The sequence below is a fragment of the Silurus aristotelis genome (genome assembly GCF_946808225.1).
Source record: "Silurus aristotelis genome assembly, chromosome: 25".
Lineage (NCBI taxonomy): Eukaryota > Metazoa > Chordata > Actinopteri > Siluriformes > Siluridae > Silurus > Silurus aristotelis.
In genome coordinates, this window is record NC_139598.1 from 16,872,014 (window position 1) to 16,889,482 (window position 17,469).

Sequence of the window (17,469 nt, forward strand, 5' to 3'; positions counted from 1 at the left end):
GATCCAAAAGGCTTCAGATGATCCTATTTGCTATTTCCTGTGGAGTTGCTATCATTCGTTCTCTCTCTCATCTGTTTTCCAAACCCATCCGAGCGTTTTCTGGCATCGTTCCATTTGCAGTTAATAGAACCAGGATGCACCAGGGACCGTCTCATATGCTTGTGTACTTCGGTGCAAGAGGAGTGCGATAAACATTCACTGCGTCCTGCAGGTCCTCGTCATTCTCCCGCCTCTGGCTTCTCCTCTTCTTCCCCCTTCGTTATAGCTGCCCATAAACTCCAGACACAGCCAATTAAGCAGGACTCTGATTACGCCCTGAAAGATGCCTCTGTAACTGCGAGCTTCCTCCGTCCACGCCGTTTCAGTCGGTGTCGTTTCGAATCGGAGCCTCTATCAGGAGGTGTGTTATCTCCCCGTGGATGGGTGCACTTGTTTACCGTCTTATCGCTTGTCGCGTTTTTGTGTCCTCGTCACAGCTTGTTGTGTCCCCTGTTTCCTGTCTCGCTTTCTTTTTTCTTTCCTGTGTATGCCCTTGTGTTCCCCGTCATTGTCTTCGTCCCCACATCTTCTCATTGTCCGTCCGCATTTATTCACATCACATGTTGCATTGTAATGAGCTCCCGGCACATTTTACTATCGATTCTGATCAACAATATTTTTTTATAGGTATTGATCTCTGTATTTAAGCAGTTTAGCTTCAACTGATGAGATTTATTATTTACAGATTTAAAGCTTCACCCACACCCGAAACAGCGGTTCGCTACATGACATGACACCAAGACGCTGATCTGATACTAGAGCGATGCGATTGGTGAAGATAGTTCGCTTTTATGTCTTTGGTTTCAGATAGACGGCGAATCAATTCACTGAAACGCCCTCTGAATTCTAACACATGGCCCTTTCACAAAAATTCGAAAACCTTTTCTGTTCTGTAGTAGGTTACAGCTCTACCTCTGCCATGTTAATCTGTATTCTATGTGACTCTCAGGAAACGCCTCGGTCTCTGTAGTGCTGTTATAAGTCATATTCACGTATCAGCAGTGAGAAACTACTTAGCGACGAGAAATCAATCTACATACATTCACGTATTGCTTACGAATTATTGATCACTTTCAAAAAATTAAAGTATCGCATATACTAATAATTATATATAAATAGTTTTTTACCGATGCAAACGTGTTTAAAAACGATGCGTCGCAAAAGCACACTTTTTAAAAATCTATGCGTCACATCGTTAACCTTTATGCCGATGCACCGATGGGAATCTCTGAATCTCACCCTCCCTGATAGACCCACATGTTCTGAATGATGCTTCTCTGCTCGGTCCGGTTTTGCTTGACCTCCGCCTGCCAGGGAGCATTGATTTTGTTTATGAATTTCCTTTTTTTCTCTCTCTCTCTCTCTCTCTCTCTCTCTCTCTCTCTCTCTCTCTCTCTCTCTCCTCCAGTTCAATACCAGATGGAGATGATGAGGAGCCTCCGTCACGTCAACATCGACCACCTCCACGTCGGCTGGTACCAGTCCACGCACTACGGCTCGTTCGTGAGCCGAGCGCTTCTGGATTCCCAGTTCAGCTACCAGCACGCTATCGAGGAGTCCGTGGTGCTTATTTACGGTACGTCTCGTAGATCCTCAGAATTCCCCCTGCTGAGGTGACTTACTTTCCAGGGAGTGTGTGTGGGTACCAGCCGAAAGCTCCAGCAGTATCAGTTGATGTGTTATGAGCTGGTGACTGAAATGCTGGTGAACACACTCTGAAGCAGGTGTTCACAACTTTCCACACTGACCAAGGGCCCTAAATTTTAATGATCTCTCCACCGACTTTTATCTCATTTATACCACTGAGCAGCTTCATTTACTTCATTTCAAAAAGCTACAAAAAGCGTTTCCTAACAAACACACATTCATGTGGCCTTAATGAGCAGGAATGCCGACACTTCATTATTAGCTTATGTTACAGGTGTGGCAGACCGGAAAACTCAATATAACACATTTTCTACTGTAAAAAGCTCTGAAAACTACAGGACACTGTGAAAACAATTGCGAAAATACCATGGGTTTTAATTTCGAGCGTGGTGCAGGAGCGTCATGGATATTAGCTGGAATCGGAGTGCTCACTGAGTTGATTAGAGCGGTGTCTGTTTCGGTATGTCTGATCATTCATGACTTGTGAGACTCTCACAGCTAGCGAGATTGGCAATTGTTTATTTTTTTTTTGCACAGTGTGTTCACTCTGACTCTTTACACATCGTGTACTGAGCAGGAAAAAACAATTCTTATTTAAATACACTATTCGCAAAAGTATTGGGACACCTGGTCATTAGTACAGTAGTCAACATTCAGCCACAAGGGTCTTAGTGAACAGGGTTTCCACGGGGTCCAAAATGTTAAAATCTTAATTTTACTTATATCTTAATTTTGTTTTCGGTCTTGATTGATTTTAAACATTATGTTGGTTAGTTTTCATGGTGTTGAAGTTCTTTCTTTTGCTGGTCCAAATATAATTCCCTCTATTACAACAACAAATAAGACCAACATGCAACAGCCAGTCAGCTTTTAGTTACTGGAGCGAATCTCTCGATTTGTAAAAAAAAAAAAAGGATTTTAGGACTCTGTTATAGCAAGTTGCTAACAACGTATTTGTGCGTGTTTTTGATGTTCTGATATAGGTCTTATATTTCATTCTTAATGGTCATAGACGGTCTTCAAAGAAAAAGCCCTGAGTCAGCGTTCACATTCATCACAAAGATGTTCTATAGGTTTAGAGCTCTATAGCAGGAGGGCTTCCAATCTTACCCAAGTAAAGCAGATCTTCATGGAGTTGACTTTGTCCATTAGGGCAGTTTCACGCTGGAACAGGTTTTAGTCACCTAGTTCAAGTGAAGGGAAAAAAAAACATTGTAACGATTTAGGTAAACAATCACATATGGCTGGAAAAGCCTGGTGTCCCAATACTTTTGTCTCTATATTATATACGGTATAATATAGTGTGGATATAAAAAAAAAATATATATATATATAATATACTTTTAAAGGGACATCTGATGGGTTTTTCCCACACGACACCCAAATGTTTTTTTGATCAAGCAGAACCTTTAAACATTTTAGCAGTCATTTATTAATATTTAATCCGACTCCAAATTGCTTTAGGTTACACATTTTTTTTTTTACCGTAGAGTTCATTAGGCAGGAGTGACGTTTTTTCCAGCCTTTAGGGACATTCGGTTAATCTGGCAGTCTTTTCCGGAGAGGAAGCCGGCTCGGCTCGGCTCGTGAGCGATGCAGTTAATCACGACACATTTAAAACGCATCAATAATGCAGCCTGTTATATTAAAGGAGCAAATAAACTAGCCTTTTCCAGGATCCGGCATGACAGAAGCCAAGGACGGGTTGTAGAGTGCTATTAAGGTTGTTACACACACACACACACACACACACACACACACACACACACACACACACACACACCAGGTTGATGGGTTTATTTTGTGGCACTTTTTTCTTTTCTTTTTTTTAGAAGACAGACAGATTTGGGACGTAAGCCAATGTTAGATGAGGACTTTAAAAAAGGGGGCCCAAGTCCTTTGACAATCCCGACAACGGAATTAATTCAGCACAACTCAATTACCGAAGCTGCTGGTACGCTGTCCTTTGTGCCACCCTGTGGCAGTCGCTCTGACCCTCGCCTGTCTTCTCAAGCCACTGCTGCTTGACCTTTACTTCACACACTCTGGATTGGATTGTCAAACATGAATTCAACTGGGTAGGGAAAGAACAAGGGGGGAAAGCAGTTTGCTTCAGTAATGTTTTCACATTTTTATTACTAATTCATATTACATTATTAAATTTTTGGATTGTTTAGAAGCAGTTTATTTTAAGGGTACAACCATGCACGTACTCGTACTGTACCGCTTTGGAACGGGGCTTTCTGTACGGTGCAAATGTGTACTAAACGCACCTTTTTGCGTTCGGATTTAATTTAGAATCTGAGTTTTCTCGCGAACATATTAAATAGTGTAACGAAATTTTGTCTCCGCCTCACACTTTAAGCGCAGGAAAAAAAAACCTTCGCGTAGTGGCGCTACACGATTCCTACTGCACAGATGTGAAATCGATGTCGCTTCCCGTCATTGCCATCGTTTTTACGACACTCTAGCGATATGGATTTTATGGCGTTTTATGTCCAGTTTCAAGATTTTTTTTCTGTTAAAAGAAGAAAATCCCGATAATTTCACATGTCGAATGAAGGATAGAAGGAATTAAGGAATTTGTTAAAGTCTGCTGAAATCAGTAGAACAGTTAAGTAGAACACACACGTTTACACACATCTGTATTACCCAGATGTGGTCTAACAAATGTAAACATTTTAATTTAATTTGTGCCGATTTGATCGATCACACAATATTAAAGTAAAAATACTTTTTAATTTATTCGACTGTTTTTAAATATTTTTGATTTATTTAAACCAAGCAGGCATTTCAAATTGTTTAAAAAATTTTTTAATTTTGATGTTCACAAATGTTGGTAATAATTTATTATTATTATTATTATTATTATTATTATTATTATTATTATTATTATATATTGCGTTAATAAAAAAATGGCAAGCAATTTTACGCTTTGCATTTCTTCCGCCTATCCGTACCGAAACTGAACCGAACCCTGATTTCAAAACCGAGGTACGGTATCGTACCGTAAATTTCGTGTACTATAGCGAAATCATAGTGACCCGTACAGAGACCATGGTTAAAATGGTGTTTCAACCCTCAAAATGGTGGAGACCTTTCATACTGAAGAAGTAACTGTTAAAAAGACAGAAGTTTTATACTCCATACTCATCTAAAACCTCTGGAAAGAAAAAAGCAACGTTTGTTTCAGTGACAGGAAAAATCCACGACCAGGCATCCGTTACACCATTACGTGACGTGGAGGCGAAGAATCACCTGCTCTGCGGTGGAGTGCATTAAAGCTAATGCGCTAATGCACACCTAGCTGTGGATTATCCCTATTATTCCGTAGTCACCGGCCACCATTATTAGGGTAAAGCTCTCAATGATGATTGCAGGGTAAAAAAAAATCAGTTCATTTTTGTTAGGTATAATTATCATTTTTTTATATACGGGTCGTTAGATGTAGAATTCTACCGCTCGAAGTCATACGCAGAGCTGAAACGGTGTGAGCAGATTTATTTTAATGAATTACAATAAATAGGTAATGGAGAAAGAGATTGTATAGATGTCGGTGTGAATAATGAAGCTGGGACACTGTCAAATGTAAATAAAAGAATTTGCACAACGCACAAATCCATATTTTATTCACAATAGAATATAGAAAACATATGTTTAAACATGTACCATTTTGAGGAAGAAATTTTGATTTTGTTGGCTGCAACACGTTTTTAAAAAAAGTTGGGACGGGGCAACAAAAGTCTGGAAAAAGTATTTTATTAAAATTAAACAGTTGGAGAAATATTTTGCAACTAATGAGGTTAATTGACAACAGGTCAGTAAGATGATTGGGTAAAAACAGTGTATCTGAAAGACTGTACAAATTGTGGAACAATTTCAGAATAATGTTCTTAAACATCAAATTGCAGTTAAATATCTCATCATGAACAGTCATATCATCCAAAGTAAAAAAAAAAAATCTGGCGGAAATCAATATTGGATGGTTGTAATCAGGCGGCGCTGCGTTAAAAAAAAGTCCTGGTTCTGTGATTGAAATGAAACGTTTTTACGTCTTTCTGAGCAAGACAATGCTAACTGCATACCGCATCTATTACAGTAGCATGACTTCGTAGTAAGAGAGTCTGGGTGTTGCTCACCCGCAGTCTACACCTTTCACAATTTGAAAACATTTGGCGATTCATGCAACGAAAAACACAACAAAGGAAACCCAGAACTGTTGAACTGCTGGAATACATTCCTCTCCCCAAACTACAGCAAACTGGTGTCCTCAGTTTCCGGATGGATACGGACAGATGATGTGATGCTACACAGAAAACTACCAAGCTACACAAATTACAAGGATTTACAAATCCTTTTTTTTTTTTTTTTTTTTTTATTATTATTATTTTTTTTTACATTTGACACAGCATTCCGACTTTTTTTGGAATTGGGGATGTAGCTCAAAAAGCTACAGCGATAGCAAACGTTTCTATTCTGCGTCTGGCTCTGCGGTTACAGCAGCACATTCCTTCAAAACGCCGATTCAACCGACTGAGGGCTTCCTGTATGTTTCAACGGATTGAGCGCTCACCAGCCAATCAGAATCGAGTATACAGAGCATTGGTATAAAGCTGTTATATACGAGTTTTACTTCACGTTCAAGCCATTTATGTCTCCATAACCAGGAAAAAAAATAATCATTTGTAGAAAAGGACTTTCATTGAAGGAGATCGGCTTCAATAGCTTCATCACACCATCTCTACTTCATAGCATCTCTTCGGGTGCTCTGGCTTCGTGAGGAAGCGTGGGATACAGTCTCTTTCTCTCTTTTTTATTTTATATTACAAGCCATTTTCGCGAAGAGAAACCTGTGATTACGGCGAGAGAGCGTTCTGAAACTAGTTTTGAACGACTCTAGTGATTTACTTCACTGACTTCAGACAGCCCCGTCTGTGTTTACAGCAGTTTGCTGGCTGGATTCGTGGACGTGTTAAGAGCCTCGGGTTAAGAGTTAGAGCCATGTGTAATGGCTGCTGTAGAAAAGAAAGCACAGGGTTTTATTTTTCTTTCGTGTTCTCTTTTGTAGATCCCATCAAGACGGCGCAAGGCTCTCTGTCCCTCAAAGCCTACAGGTTAACACCCAAACTGATGGAGATCTGTAAAGAGAAAGATTTTACTCCAGAAGGGTAGGTATCTCTCTCTTTCCTTCTTTTCTCAAACACACACAACAATAATTTCGATATATTTATTTCAGGCAAAACACATCATTTTGCTCACATATGCCAATTGTTGCGTGAATTGCTTTTAGAAAATCTCGTGTCACGTGTCGACCCCCCAAAAAAAAAAGTATTTAAAAAGCAACACAGATTTTTTTTAGTCAGGTGACCTCGAGCAGGACAGTAGATGAGGGTGTGCAGCAGTCGGCATGCTCGATATCCAGTGTGATATCGCCATTAAAGATTTACGTCACTTTGTATAACCTCCATGTGGCGTTTTTTTCCCTCAACGGAGACACAACACTCACTCGCAGCCTCATCCAGACGAAAGGTAAATAAACGTCTGACAGCAATGACAGCAGGTTTCTTCAGTTTCTTTATACACGCAACATATAGGGATCGTAAACAAATCGTTCTTAAAGCAGCAGTGTAGACGGAAAGTGTCCCGTCATTTTTTGCATGGCCTTTAATCATTGTGCCGTGTTAGCCACGCCCACATGTCAATCATGTCCTACAAACCTAAAACGAGGCAGTTGCATGAAATCTTTCCTACACTTGAACTGGGAGACTCAAACCTGTTCCAGCAGGATGATGCCCCTGTGCACAAAGCCAGCTCCATGAAGATCTGCTTTCCATGAGTTGGATGTATAAGATTTCCTGCTATAGACCGTATTGAACACCTTTGGGATGAATGTGAACACCGCCTGCAATCCAGGTCTCCTCACCTCACCTACATCAGACTCTACAATCTAGTGGAACATCATCTCGGAAGAGTGGAGGTGGAATGAGATATTCTAAAAGTGTAGACGGGTGTCCGAAAACCTTTGTCCATATAGTGTGATGTGAGATTTTCAATCACATTTACATTGAACAATATAGATAATTTTTTAAGAACAACAATTCCCATGGTCGTGTGTGACATCCATATGCCTAATCAGAACCATAATACAGAGATCTTTCTAGAAAATATGAACTATGTTTATACTGAAAATGGCATCGAGTAGTAGTTATACCAGGGCCTGGTGATGTTTTAAAAGCATCTACAGAGTAAAAGGGACATTTTATTTATTCTTAATTTTTTATTTATTTTTTTACATCTAGCAAAGGCAGGATTTTTGCTTTCCTTATGTATGCAAATGCATTCGTATATTTAATAAGATGAAGCGTGATTTGCATAATTTGGCGTATTGTTTTGAGGGGGAAAAAAGTTCAGATACAGAGGCCTGCCTGTAAGAGCGTCAGCAATCAGTGATATTAATTCAAGACATAACAGAACACAGAGCTAAGGACTAAAGTAAGTTGTCCAAGTCACACAAAGTGCATCGTGCAGCGCAGGCAAAAGACAACACCAGGACAGCGCTGGACAAATACACGAAACGCAGAATAGCGCCGACCGGCAAACCTGCTGTATGTGTTACACAGTACAATGTGCAAAAGAGAGAACTGTAAACAAGAGTGTACTTGTAAACATGAACACAACGTTGTGCAGAAACAGCAAGAGCAGCAACGTTCATTTGTTTAAAACAAAAAAAGAAAAAATAAGGAAAGGGCCGGATTATTCCGGGACCCGATTTGGATTTTGTAATTAAAGAGGCACACGTTTTACCCCCTGCGGCGTCGGTCATCAGAAAGGAACTTTGAAAAAGGAAAATAATGGCGTTTTCGAGCCGACCGCGCCGGATCAGTCATCAATCTCGACCACACGGTTCACGCCTTTTCCCCCGGCCTCGCTGGCAGACGGTGATTGCTTTTTAAATTGCGCAAAAGCATTAGGAAGGAATAACAGCGAAGGAGTGACAGCTCGGTCCGAAATCAGCATCAGGAAGGACAGAAACTTTTTCACATTCAGGAAGTCACGCTTTTTTTTCTCTCCCCGGATAAAGCTGAGAGGACGGACCTCTGAAACGCTGCATTCTTACATTAATATTAAAACCCATTCCACTGAACTCTTTCTCTTTTTTCTTTCCTTCGACCTTGATCTGGCCGGCTCTGAGTGCCCTGTGTTAAAATACGGGATTTAAAATCTAGCACATTCATCAGGCGCTTGAAAGGTTGTTGATTTGTGGAATATAATAAGCTCAGAATGCTAATGCGATTCGGTTACGTAACCACAGGTCAATGCTCTTTTGTAGTTAATACAGAAATGTTTTTTTGTTTTTTTTTTTTTTTCTCTTCAGGCTGAAAAAAGCGAACATCGGGTTTGAACACATGTTCGAGGAAGTGCCGATCTGCATCAAGAACTCTCATCTCCTGAACGTGCTGATGTGGGATCTGGAGGACAAGAGCACGCTGGCAGACAAACACGAACTGCTCAGTCTCTCCAGCAGGTCAGATTTAACAGTGATTGTGTTCTACACCGATCAGGCATAACATTATGACCACCTGCCTAATATTGTGTCGGTCCCCCTTTTCCTGACCCTTCGAGCATCAATAGCATGAACTTCTTCAGCAGTTTGAGCTACAGGAGCTCGTCTGTTGGATCGGACCAGCCTTCGCTCCTCAAGTGCATCTGTGAGCCTCGGCCGCCCACGACCCTGTCGCCGTTTCACCACTGTTCGGTTAAGCATTCGCTGAAAACCGAGTGGATTAAAACTAAAGTAACGAGTCTGGTTTAAAAATGTAAGAAGTGGAAAGAACAGATATTTGTGTAAAAAAATATTAAATGAGTGAAAGAAAAAAAACATCTTAAAAATCCACTTAAGTACAGTAACGAAGTGTTTGTACTTCATCACTTCCCACCTCTAAACCAGTGAAATACTTTCACACTGTACAGCGATTCCCTTTTATCATGTGGGTAAATGCTAACCGGTGATGGAAGTGCAAAAAAACCCCACTAAGCCTGAAAGCACATAACTATCGTCTTGTGTTTTGTGTTAAAACCGAGATTGTGCGCAGTGTGAACAGAGAAGCACAGGAAGGAGGAATGCAGGCGGATCAAGGCCGATGCGTGACATTTCATGGATTGATAGAAGAAAGTCCGCTCGGATATCGAAACCTCATGCTTTTATCATCCTCTATCCGTTCCGTTTTTAATTGGGTGTCGATCTGCGTCCGCAGTAACCATCTGGAGAAGAGCCTGCAGCTGCTGATGGATCGCGTCGACGACATGAGCCAAGAGATCAACAAGTACAACACGTTCTGCCGCAACCAGAGCAAGCAGCAGCAGCAGAAACACCAGGTATTCACCTTCAACAGCTTTTCTGCACAACCCTGTCTTTCCTACACATTGTACGTATCGCAGTGCATTTGGGGTACAGTTCATTCGGGGCGGTTATTACGGGTGCGAAGGGGATTTCTGACAAATTTCCGGAAACTCCAGGGATTTTAAGTGAATTTACTGGAATTTTATGGGAATTAATACGAAATTTGGAGAAATGTATAAAAACTGTATCATATATTTTGTTTGGTCATAAACTGACATGCATGCAAACTAATACAGATATTAAATGAAATTTTTTCCTTTGTTATATAATTTTTTTGCACGATCGCACAAGGAATTTCTTTTAAGTTAATGCATGAAAAATTCCTGTGGGAGTCAAAAAATTATCAGTGGTATGTTATGGAACTGAAATTGTCATTTTAACCAAAATTAGCCTGAATTTCTCAGTGCTCTGTTATAAGCCAACCTGCAATTTTCACATTTCCAGTTTATTTAAATAAATTCCTATTATTTCTCATGGAAAGTTTCCAGTGTTGAAAGTTCCTGAAAATTTGCAACCCTAGTAAAAAGTTTTCGGTTGGGAAAAAAACAGAACAAAGTGCCGATCTATCAGGATCTTGACGTCTCTCCATCAGAACCCGCTCCGAGATTCGTCTCGTCTCGGCCTTGTGTTTAATCAGAGCGGATAAGAAACGCACTTCTTTATGTCTCTCGGTCCGCAATTTCACTTCTTTCTCCTCAGATTGCATCTATTAGGGAAGGATAGAAACCCGACGAGGCGCGCAGTAAAAAGGAAAATCGCATCAAACGATTTGCATAATAAAAAGACAGTGATTAATGATGTGAATAATGAATACATAATGGACTGTTCTAGATTATTCATCGATTATTATTATTATTGAAAAAAAGACAATATGGCAAATGTGTGATTTGTTCGTAACTCTGATGCTTATATTTTTTTTATAAATTTTTTTATTTTTTACATCATTGGAAAAGTCCAAAGAGGCAATGCGTTCTAATATATATATATTTGCTTCCTTGTTTTCTCGTGATCACGACTTTCTTCGATGTTTCTGTATATTTTCGCCATAAGAGCATGTTCTAGATGCAGCATCATCACAGCATAATAATAACCATAAACATTGGGTCCGCTGCTACAAATGGTTATGGTTGTTATTATTAATGATGCTGCCTCTTGAACATGCTCTTCTCAAAACAACTCGTAATGTTGATCACGAGAAAACAAAAAACAAACAAACAAAAAATTAGACTTCTGTATTAGAACTTCTGTTCATTTTGTTTTCCCAGAATCGAAAGACTGTAGTGGTATCGTTAAAAAAAAAAAAAAAAAAAAAAAATTCTGGCTGCCACTGCTGGGCCCTTGAGCAGGGCCCTTAACAATCACTCAGATGTAGTATATATGAGAAATGAATGAGGGCGTCTATTTACATTTATGGCATTTAGCAGACGCTTTTCTCCAGAGCGTCTTGCATTCAATCTCATTCATACACCTGAGCAGCTATAAGGTTAAGGGCCTTGCTCAGGGGCCCAGGAGTGGCAGCTTGATGTGGCTGGGATTTGAATGACCTCATGACCTTCGGATCTAAAAATCCAACGGACAATATAGTGCATCACACATTTCAGTAGCTGCGCCACACACTGTGTTTTTTTTTTTTTTAGTTCAGGATCTTTTACATTGACTTGATCCTCTTATCCCGTCCTCTGTGTAGTTCCTGCAGAGGCGGCAGCAGGAGAACGCCCAGCGACAGAGTCGAGGAGAACCGCCGCTGCCAGAGGAGGACATCACCAAGATGTTCAAGCCACCACCGCCTCCTCCGCGCATGGACACACTCCTCATCGCAGGTGCCTGAGGGGGCAATCGCAGCCATTCACAGCCAATTACACTCCCTTTATTCTCTTATAGTCATTGATTTCCCTATCTGTACAGTTGGAAAGGTGTGAGAGGAGGAATGGGTCGTTTTCAGCAGGGTTTAGAGATGACGTGCTGCAGAAGACCGATTTTTATTTTTACTAGATAGTTTATAAAAGATTTCATGATTATACTTATAAAATCTATTACATTCTATATTATATAATTCTGGTTAGAATGGAAATGCAGGAGGGTGATGCAGGGTTTATACCTGGATGACTCCATGGTATCTCATTCATAGTTTGTTCTCACACTTCCTCTGTCACATGTTTGGAAACACCTATGGTAAGATTTACTTTGACCAAACAAATATATAAATGTCCAGATGTTCCACTTTTAGTTTTATACAAAAATCTTCCCGAGCAGCTTTAAACACCAGTTTATGATCCAGTTCATCTCAGAGCAGTTCAACAGGATTTAGGTGAGGTGACTGGGCAGGTCAGTCCATGATAGATATCACACCAGACGTACGCGTCGAAGCGTCAGGTCCAATGAGCCGCAGTCCAGACGGAATTGCATGGTGATAAAATATGGAATAGTTGCCATGTTGGTTTCTTTCACCTAAAAAAAAAAAAAAAAAAAAAAAAGCTTTCAACTCCATGTTTGACTCTGGGGGTGAGGCGGTCTGATCACTTCTTCTTCTGATCACTACCTTACACACGTTCTTCATTTAGAGATAAAAAATATCACATTTGGACGCTTTCCAAGTCTTTTGTTTTTGGCTTTTACCGAGTAGAAACAGAAGGGAGACGTGTCTCAAAAACATTATGGACCACACGTGTTTCAAAAACCATAGAAATCGAGGGGTTGAATTCATATAAACTATACTTACGTGAAAATGTTTTAAATGGATATTAATCCAGAAAAAAGATTTCTGATTATTATATTTCAAACTAAAAGTTTGGAATAGTTTTAGTGGACCAGGACCAAAAATGGATGACATCATCATTCCAAAAACGTAAACTATTTCTCACAACATCTCCACTAAAGAGCCGTAACTGAACGCCCTTTAATTACAAGCTAAAGTCAGTCTTGTAGATTTGCATCTACATTTGCATCTCATTTACATACGCATGTTTCCTTTCGCCTCTCAAGGTCAAATCAACAACTACTGCCAGAACATCAAGGAGTTCACCTCTCAGAACCTGGGCAAGCTCTTCATGGCAGATGCGCTGCAGGAGCACAGCAGCTGAAGAGCAGAACGGAGGAACGACAGCTCGCTTACGAACATGAGGAACATCTCGCGTCACCTCTAGGTATCCCAAAATGCATATTAGCATCAAAAATGCCATCCTGACCTTGAGGGGGAAACCGTATCGAACTGGTCGTTAATAAAGAAAAAAGTGCATCCTATTGCTGGGCGTCTGGGTTTTGTTTTCGAGTTGCGTTTTCATTAATGACAGAAGCACAGTGTGGTACACTGATCAAAGAGAAACTATAGTTTATCGCTCTCACCTCACTTTACATGCACACTGAATTTTAACAAGTAAATAGTGGTTCAGTGGGTAAGACTCTGGGTTACTAATCATAAGGTCCAGAGGATCGAAACCATAACCCTGCCATGCTGCCACTCTCGGGCCCTAGAGCAAGGCCCTTAACCTTTTGTGACTGACCCTAACCTCAGCTTCCCAACATCGCTGGAAATATGAATTTCACATTGCGGTAAAGTCCATGTGACAAGTATAAAGCATCTTTACCTTAAATCAAATTCTCCATAATGTTGTATTTCTCTTTCTATGGTGCGCACAGAACCCTGTAAGTTAAAACAATACAGTAAAAAAAAAAGAAAAAAATACTGCGACACAGAGAGCGTGCCTCATAATGAACATGTCAGATCAGATTTAATCAGACACAATTACGGCCCCCGTCTTCGGCGAACAGCGTCGCGTTGATTGCTTGTGCTGTTTTACAGCCTTTTACTGGTGACTGGTGTTTCAGTAACCGCAGCTCTCGCGTTAAATGTCATCATCTGTACGAGTTGGAAAAAAAGAAGAAAAAAAGCCTGAGACTTTTCCTTCGTCTCGTAGGAAAGCAGGACTAATTATACCAGTGTTATACCAGATGCTTAATACGTTCACACAATGCAAGCAACACTTTTCTTATAGATTAGTGGGCAGCTCGGGGTGGATTGCAGCTTCTAAAGCTGCCATATGGTCAGATACAGTCAAATGATTACATTGTTTTGGGGGAGAAATTTTCAGCAGAGAGAGAGAGAGAGAGAGAGAGAGAGAGAGAGAGAGAACTTCTACATGGCATCTGGTGTGTTGACCTCCTGTAGAGTTGAAATCTTTACCCAGCACCTTCTTACCATCTCTTGGTACAGCTATGTGACATATTTTATAGCTTTTAGATGATATCTTGAGGGTTTGGTCCTGAGCTTGGCGTTACCTTTTCATGTTTGACGTTTTCCTCTGGTCCATGAAGCTTTTTCTCCAGGTCCTAAACCAAAATCTAGGTCGGGGTATTGGCTACTGCTTAAGTTGTAAAGATATGCGAAGAAAGAATTTCCCAGTGCTGTAAAGTACACAACAATTAAAAACCTCTTTAACCCCCTTTATTATTGGTATGTGCTTTTTGAAGATCCCATTCCACATTCAGTGCCCATTTACTCTTCTAATAACCTTCACTCTTCCAAAGGTGTTTAACAGGATTGAGAGCTCTATAGCAGGAGATCTTCCACATACATCCAACCCATGGAAAGCAGATCTTCAAGGAGCTGGTTTTGTACACAGGGGCATCATCCTGCTGGAACAGGTTTGAGTCTCTTAGTTCAAGTGAAGGGAAAATGTCATGTTACAGCATCCAGTACAATTGTGTGCCTTAAACTTTGTTGTAACAGTTTGGAGAAGGTTGGAAATGTCAGGTGTCCCGATACTTTTGTGCAATAATTGTATGTTTAATATATCTACTCGCACGTGTATCTGACTAACCAACCAGCTGAACGCTTTTCGAAAGGTTTTAAATCGAATATCGTCTATTTTAATAAAAAGTTATTCCACTTGGACTCCTCCATTTCCATAGCAACAGCAGGTTCTACAGCACACGAGTGACGGTGAGGTTCATCTCTGCCTCACAAACTGCAAATCCTCAAAATCTGTTTTAAAACTGAATAATAAATAGTGATTCGAGAACAGGTGTGGGCAGATATGGGAATGGCTGTAGGGTGGGTCCTTATATAAAGGTTACATAAAGCACTGAGACCTTCACTCTCTGCTCTCCTGCAGTTACATCAGCCAAGAGGTGCGTTCCTCTAATTTGCTTCCTAATTACAAAAAACAAACCATTACCAGGTTTTCACACCCACGCAAAGCTGAAGCTCAGGATCTGAGAATCGACACGGTCTATAAATCCTCCCAGGGGTTTTTATCGTCTTCACACCATCTCGATTTATGACCGGTCTGACACAGGTGTTTGTGTCCTGCCAAGGTGCAGAAGACAATTTATAAAAGGATACACCCCTGTGGTGAGCGAGATACCAGACTATAAAGACATCTGGCATGGACTGGTCCAAGCTGCTTCAAAAACTCCTGTAGCATGGACAAACTGCAAGTGCTCTCTCTCTCTCTCTCTCTCTCTCTCTCTCTCTCTCTCTCTCTCTCTCTCTCTCTCTCTCTCTAATATAAATAATATATAAATAAATAAATACCCAAGGATTACTGCAGAATATGATGGGTTCAATGAAAAGACATGAAAAACAAAAACAAGCAATATGCAAATAAAGGAGTCCAAAAGGGGCAAGAAAACGCTTCAGAACCGCAGTTTGGGGGACAGAAGATCCGAAACATTCAAATGTCTTGGTAAGTACAAGAAGTCATCACCTAGAGTGTTACTTTCTCAATAAGATGGTTCAAATAAGTGTGTTTGTGTGAGTGAGAACCTGTGCTGCATTATTAGCTAGGCTATGCAAAGGGAAGTTTACGCGTGTGTGTTGCCGTCTGCGTCGGCCATATTGGAAGTTCGTGCTGGGAAATGCTGACTATAAACCTGGCATTGAGGAAAAAGTGCAAAAGATCTCACTTTTAAACGGATTTCAGTATGAAAAGTAAAAGTAGCGATGTATGAGATCTCTGTGAATAATGGATGTGGTTCTCCTGCACATTAGACCTTTATAAGGAGGTTTTCTTCTTATACACACAGTGAGAGAACCAGAACTTTACACACACAATTAATTGAACTGTGGGGTTACGATGGTGGTCTCACATCAGCTTACAATATCCTGAGCAAGAAGCCGAAAGCAACTGCCGCCACCACCACCACCACGGAAGACAAACATGAGAGGACGAGGGCTGTGAATGGTGAGACTTATATACATGTGCTAATTAAAATAGTTATTTATTATTGATTCTCTTTGACACTTAAAAATTAAAGTGATGAAATAAATAAAATAAAATAAAAAATTATTAAATATTTTACAAATTTTAGACCCCATTTGGGTAAAACAGATGTGTGTGTGTGTGTGTGTGTGTGTGTGTGTGTTTAATATAGAATTTTCTAAATATATGTTATACTTAATATACTTTAAGAAATCTGAATTTAAGAAAACACATTTATTCTTTCAATGTATTTATTGAATTAGACTTTGGATTGGACTTTGGATCAGAAGGTCATCAGTTGCCACAGCAGGGCCCTTGAGCAAGGCCCTCATCCCTCAATTGCATCACTGTACTCTACCGGCTCTGTATACGTTTGTCTGCTAAATGCTGTAAATATATAAGGATGAATTTCCTATATCCCTACTGGATGCATTCAGTACGGACCTGCAGTACATCAATGCTAATAGTAATAAATGCTAGTCACAAATCATGCTAAATGTTCCACAGAAGAGAAATGATTCCCACTGGCAGAAAAGGATGGGTTTGTTTATGAGTCTAGTTTCCTTGATGTTTTCTCCCTGTCTTCTCAGGGTCTCCTCACTACACATTCATTACGGATTCAGACTGAATTTCTGGAAATCTTTCTCTGTGAAAAAAGCCTACCATTAAACCCTTAGGAGTTCCAAAATTCAATTGCTAAGACAATAGTGATGTTCATGCACTGTCTCCGAGATCCATCAAATATTTTACTATGTTGCATTTCTTATCCAGAGCTACTTAAAGGTTAAGAGCCGAACTCAAAAGTCCTAGACAGGCACTTTTGGTGATGCTGAGATCTGAACTTTCCAGTCCAGAGTCCACGTACCACTGAGCCACCACCTGGATGTGCATCTCCATAACTGATGCAATTTGCATCTCGCTGCATAGCCAATGATACGATACATTAAAAATACGTATGAAGCAGCTACCGATGCGACACGAAAGGATTCCCCCCATTACGATACAGTGGGATTTGATTTCCATTTGATTTAACAATGCGATTCAATTCTATACGATGCAGTGAGATTTTGAGATTCAGACAGACAGCAAATCATCAGTTTACTTAAGTGCCTTCTGACTTCTAACACATTTTACAAACACGCCTTTGTAGTGCCAAAACAAAATATTAAATAAAGAAAGACG

At 40.2% G+C, this 17,469-nt stretch overlaps 1 protein-coding gene across 1 annotated transcript in view; it reads left to right on the forward strand.

The window, feature by feature from the left end:
• The window catches only part of eif3ha (eukaryotic translation initiation factor 3, subunit H, a), a 29,840-nt gene extending 16,078 nt beyond the window's left edge, over window positions 1-13,762 (forward strand). The window contains exons 3-8 of the mRNA XM_083529548.1: window positions 1,448-1,615; window positions 6,755-6,854; window positions 9,062-9,211; window positions 9,942-10,062; window positions 11,775-11,907; window positions 13,070-13,762. Coding sequence (XP_083385674.1) covers window positions 1,448-1,615; window positions 6,755-6,854; window positions 9,062-9,211; window positions 9,942-10,062; window positions 11,775-11,907; window positions 13,070-13,167 — 770 coding nt within the window. The 3' untranslated portion in view covers window positions 13,168-13,762. The remainder of the gene's footprint in view (window positions 1-1,447; window positions 1,616-6,754; window positions 6,855-9,061; window positions 9,212-9,941; window positions 10,063-11,774; window positions 11,908-13,069) is intronic.
• The last annotated feature ends 3,707 nt before the right edge of the window (window positions 13,763-17,469 follow it).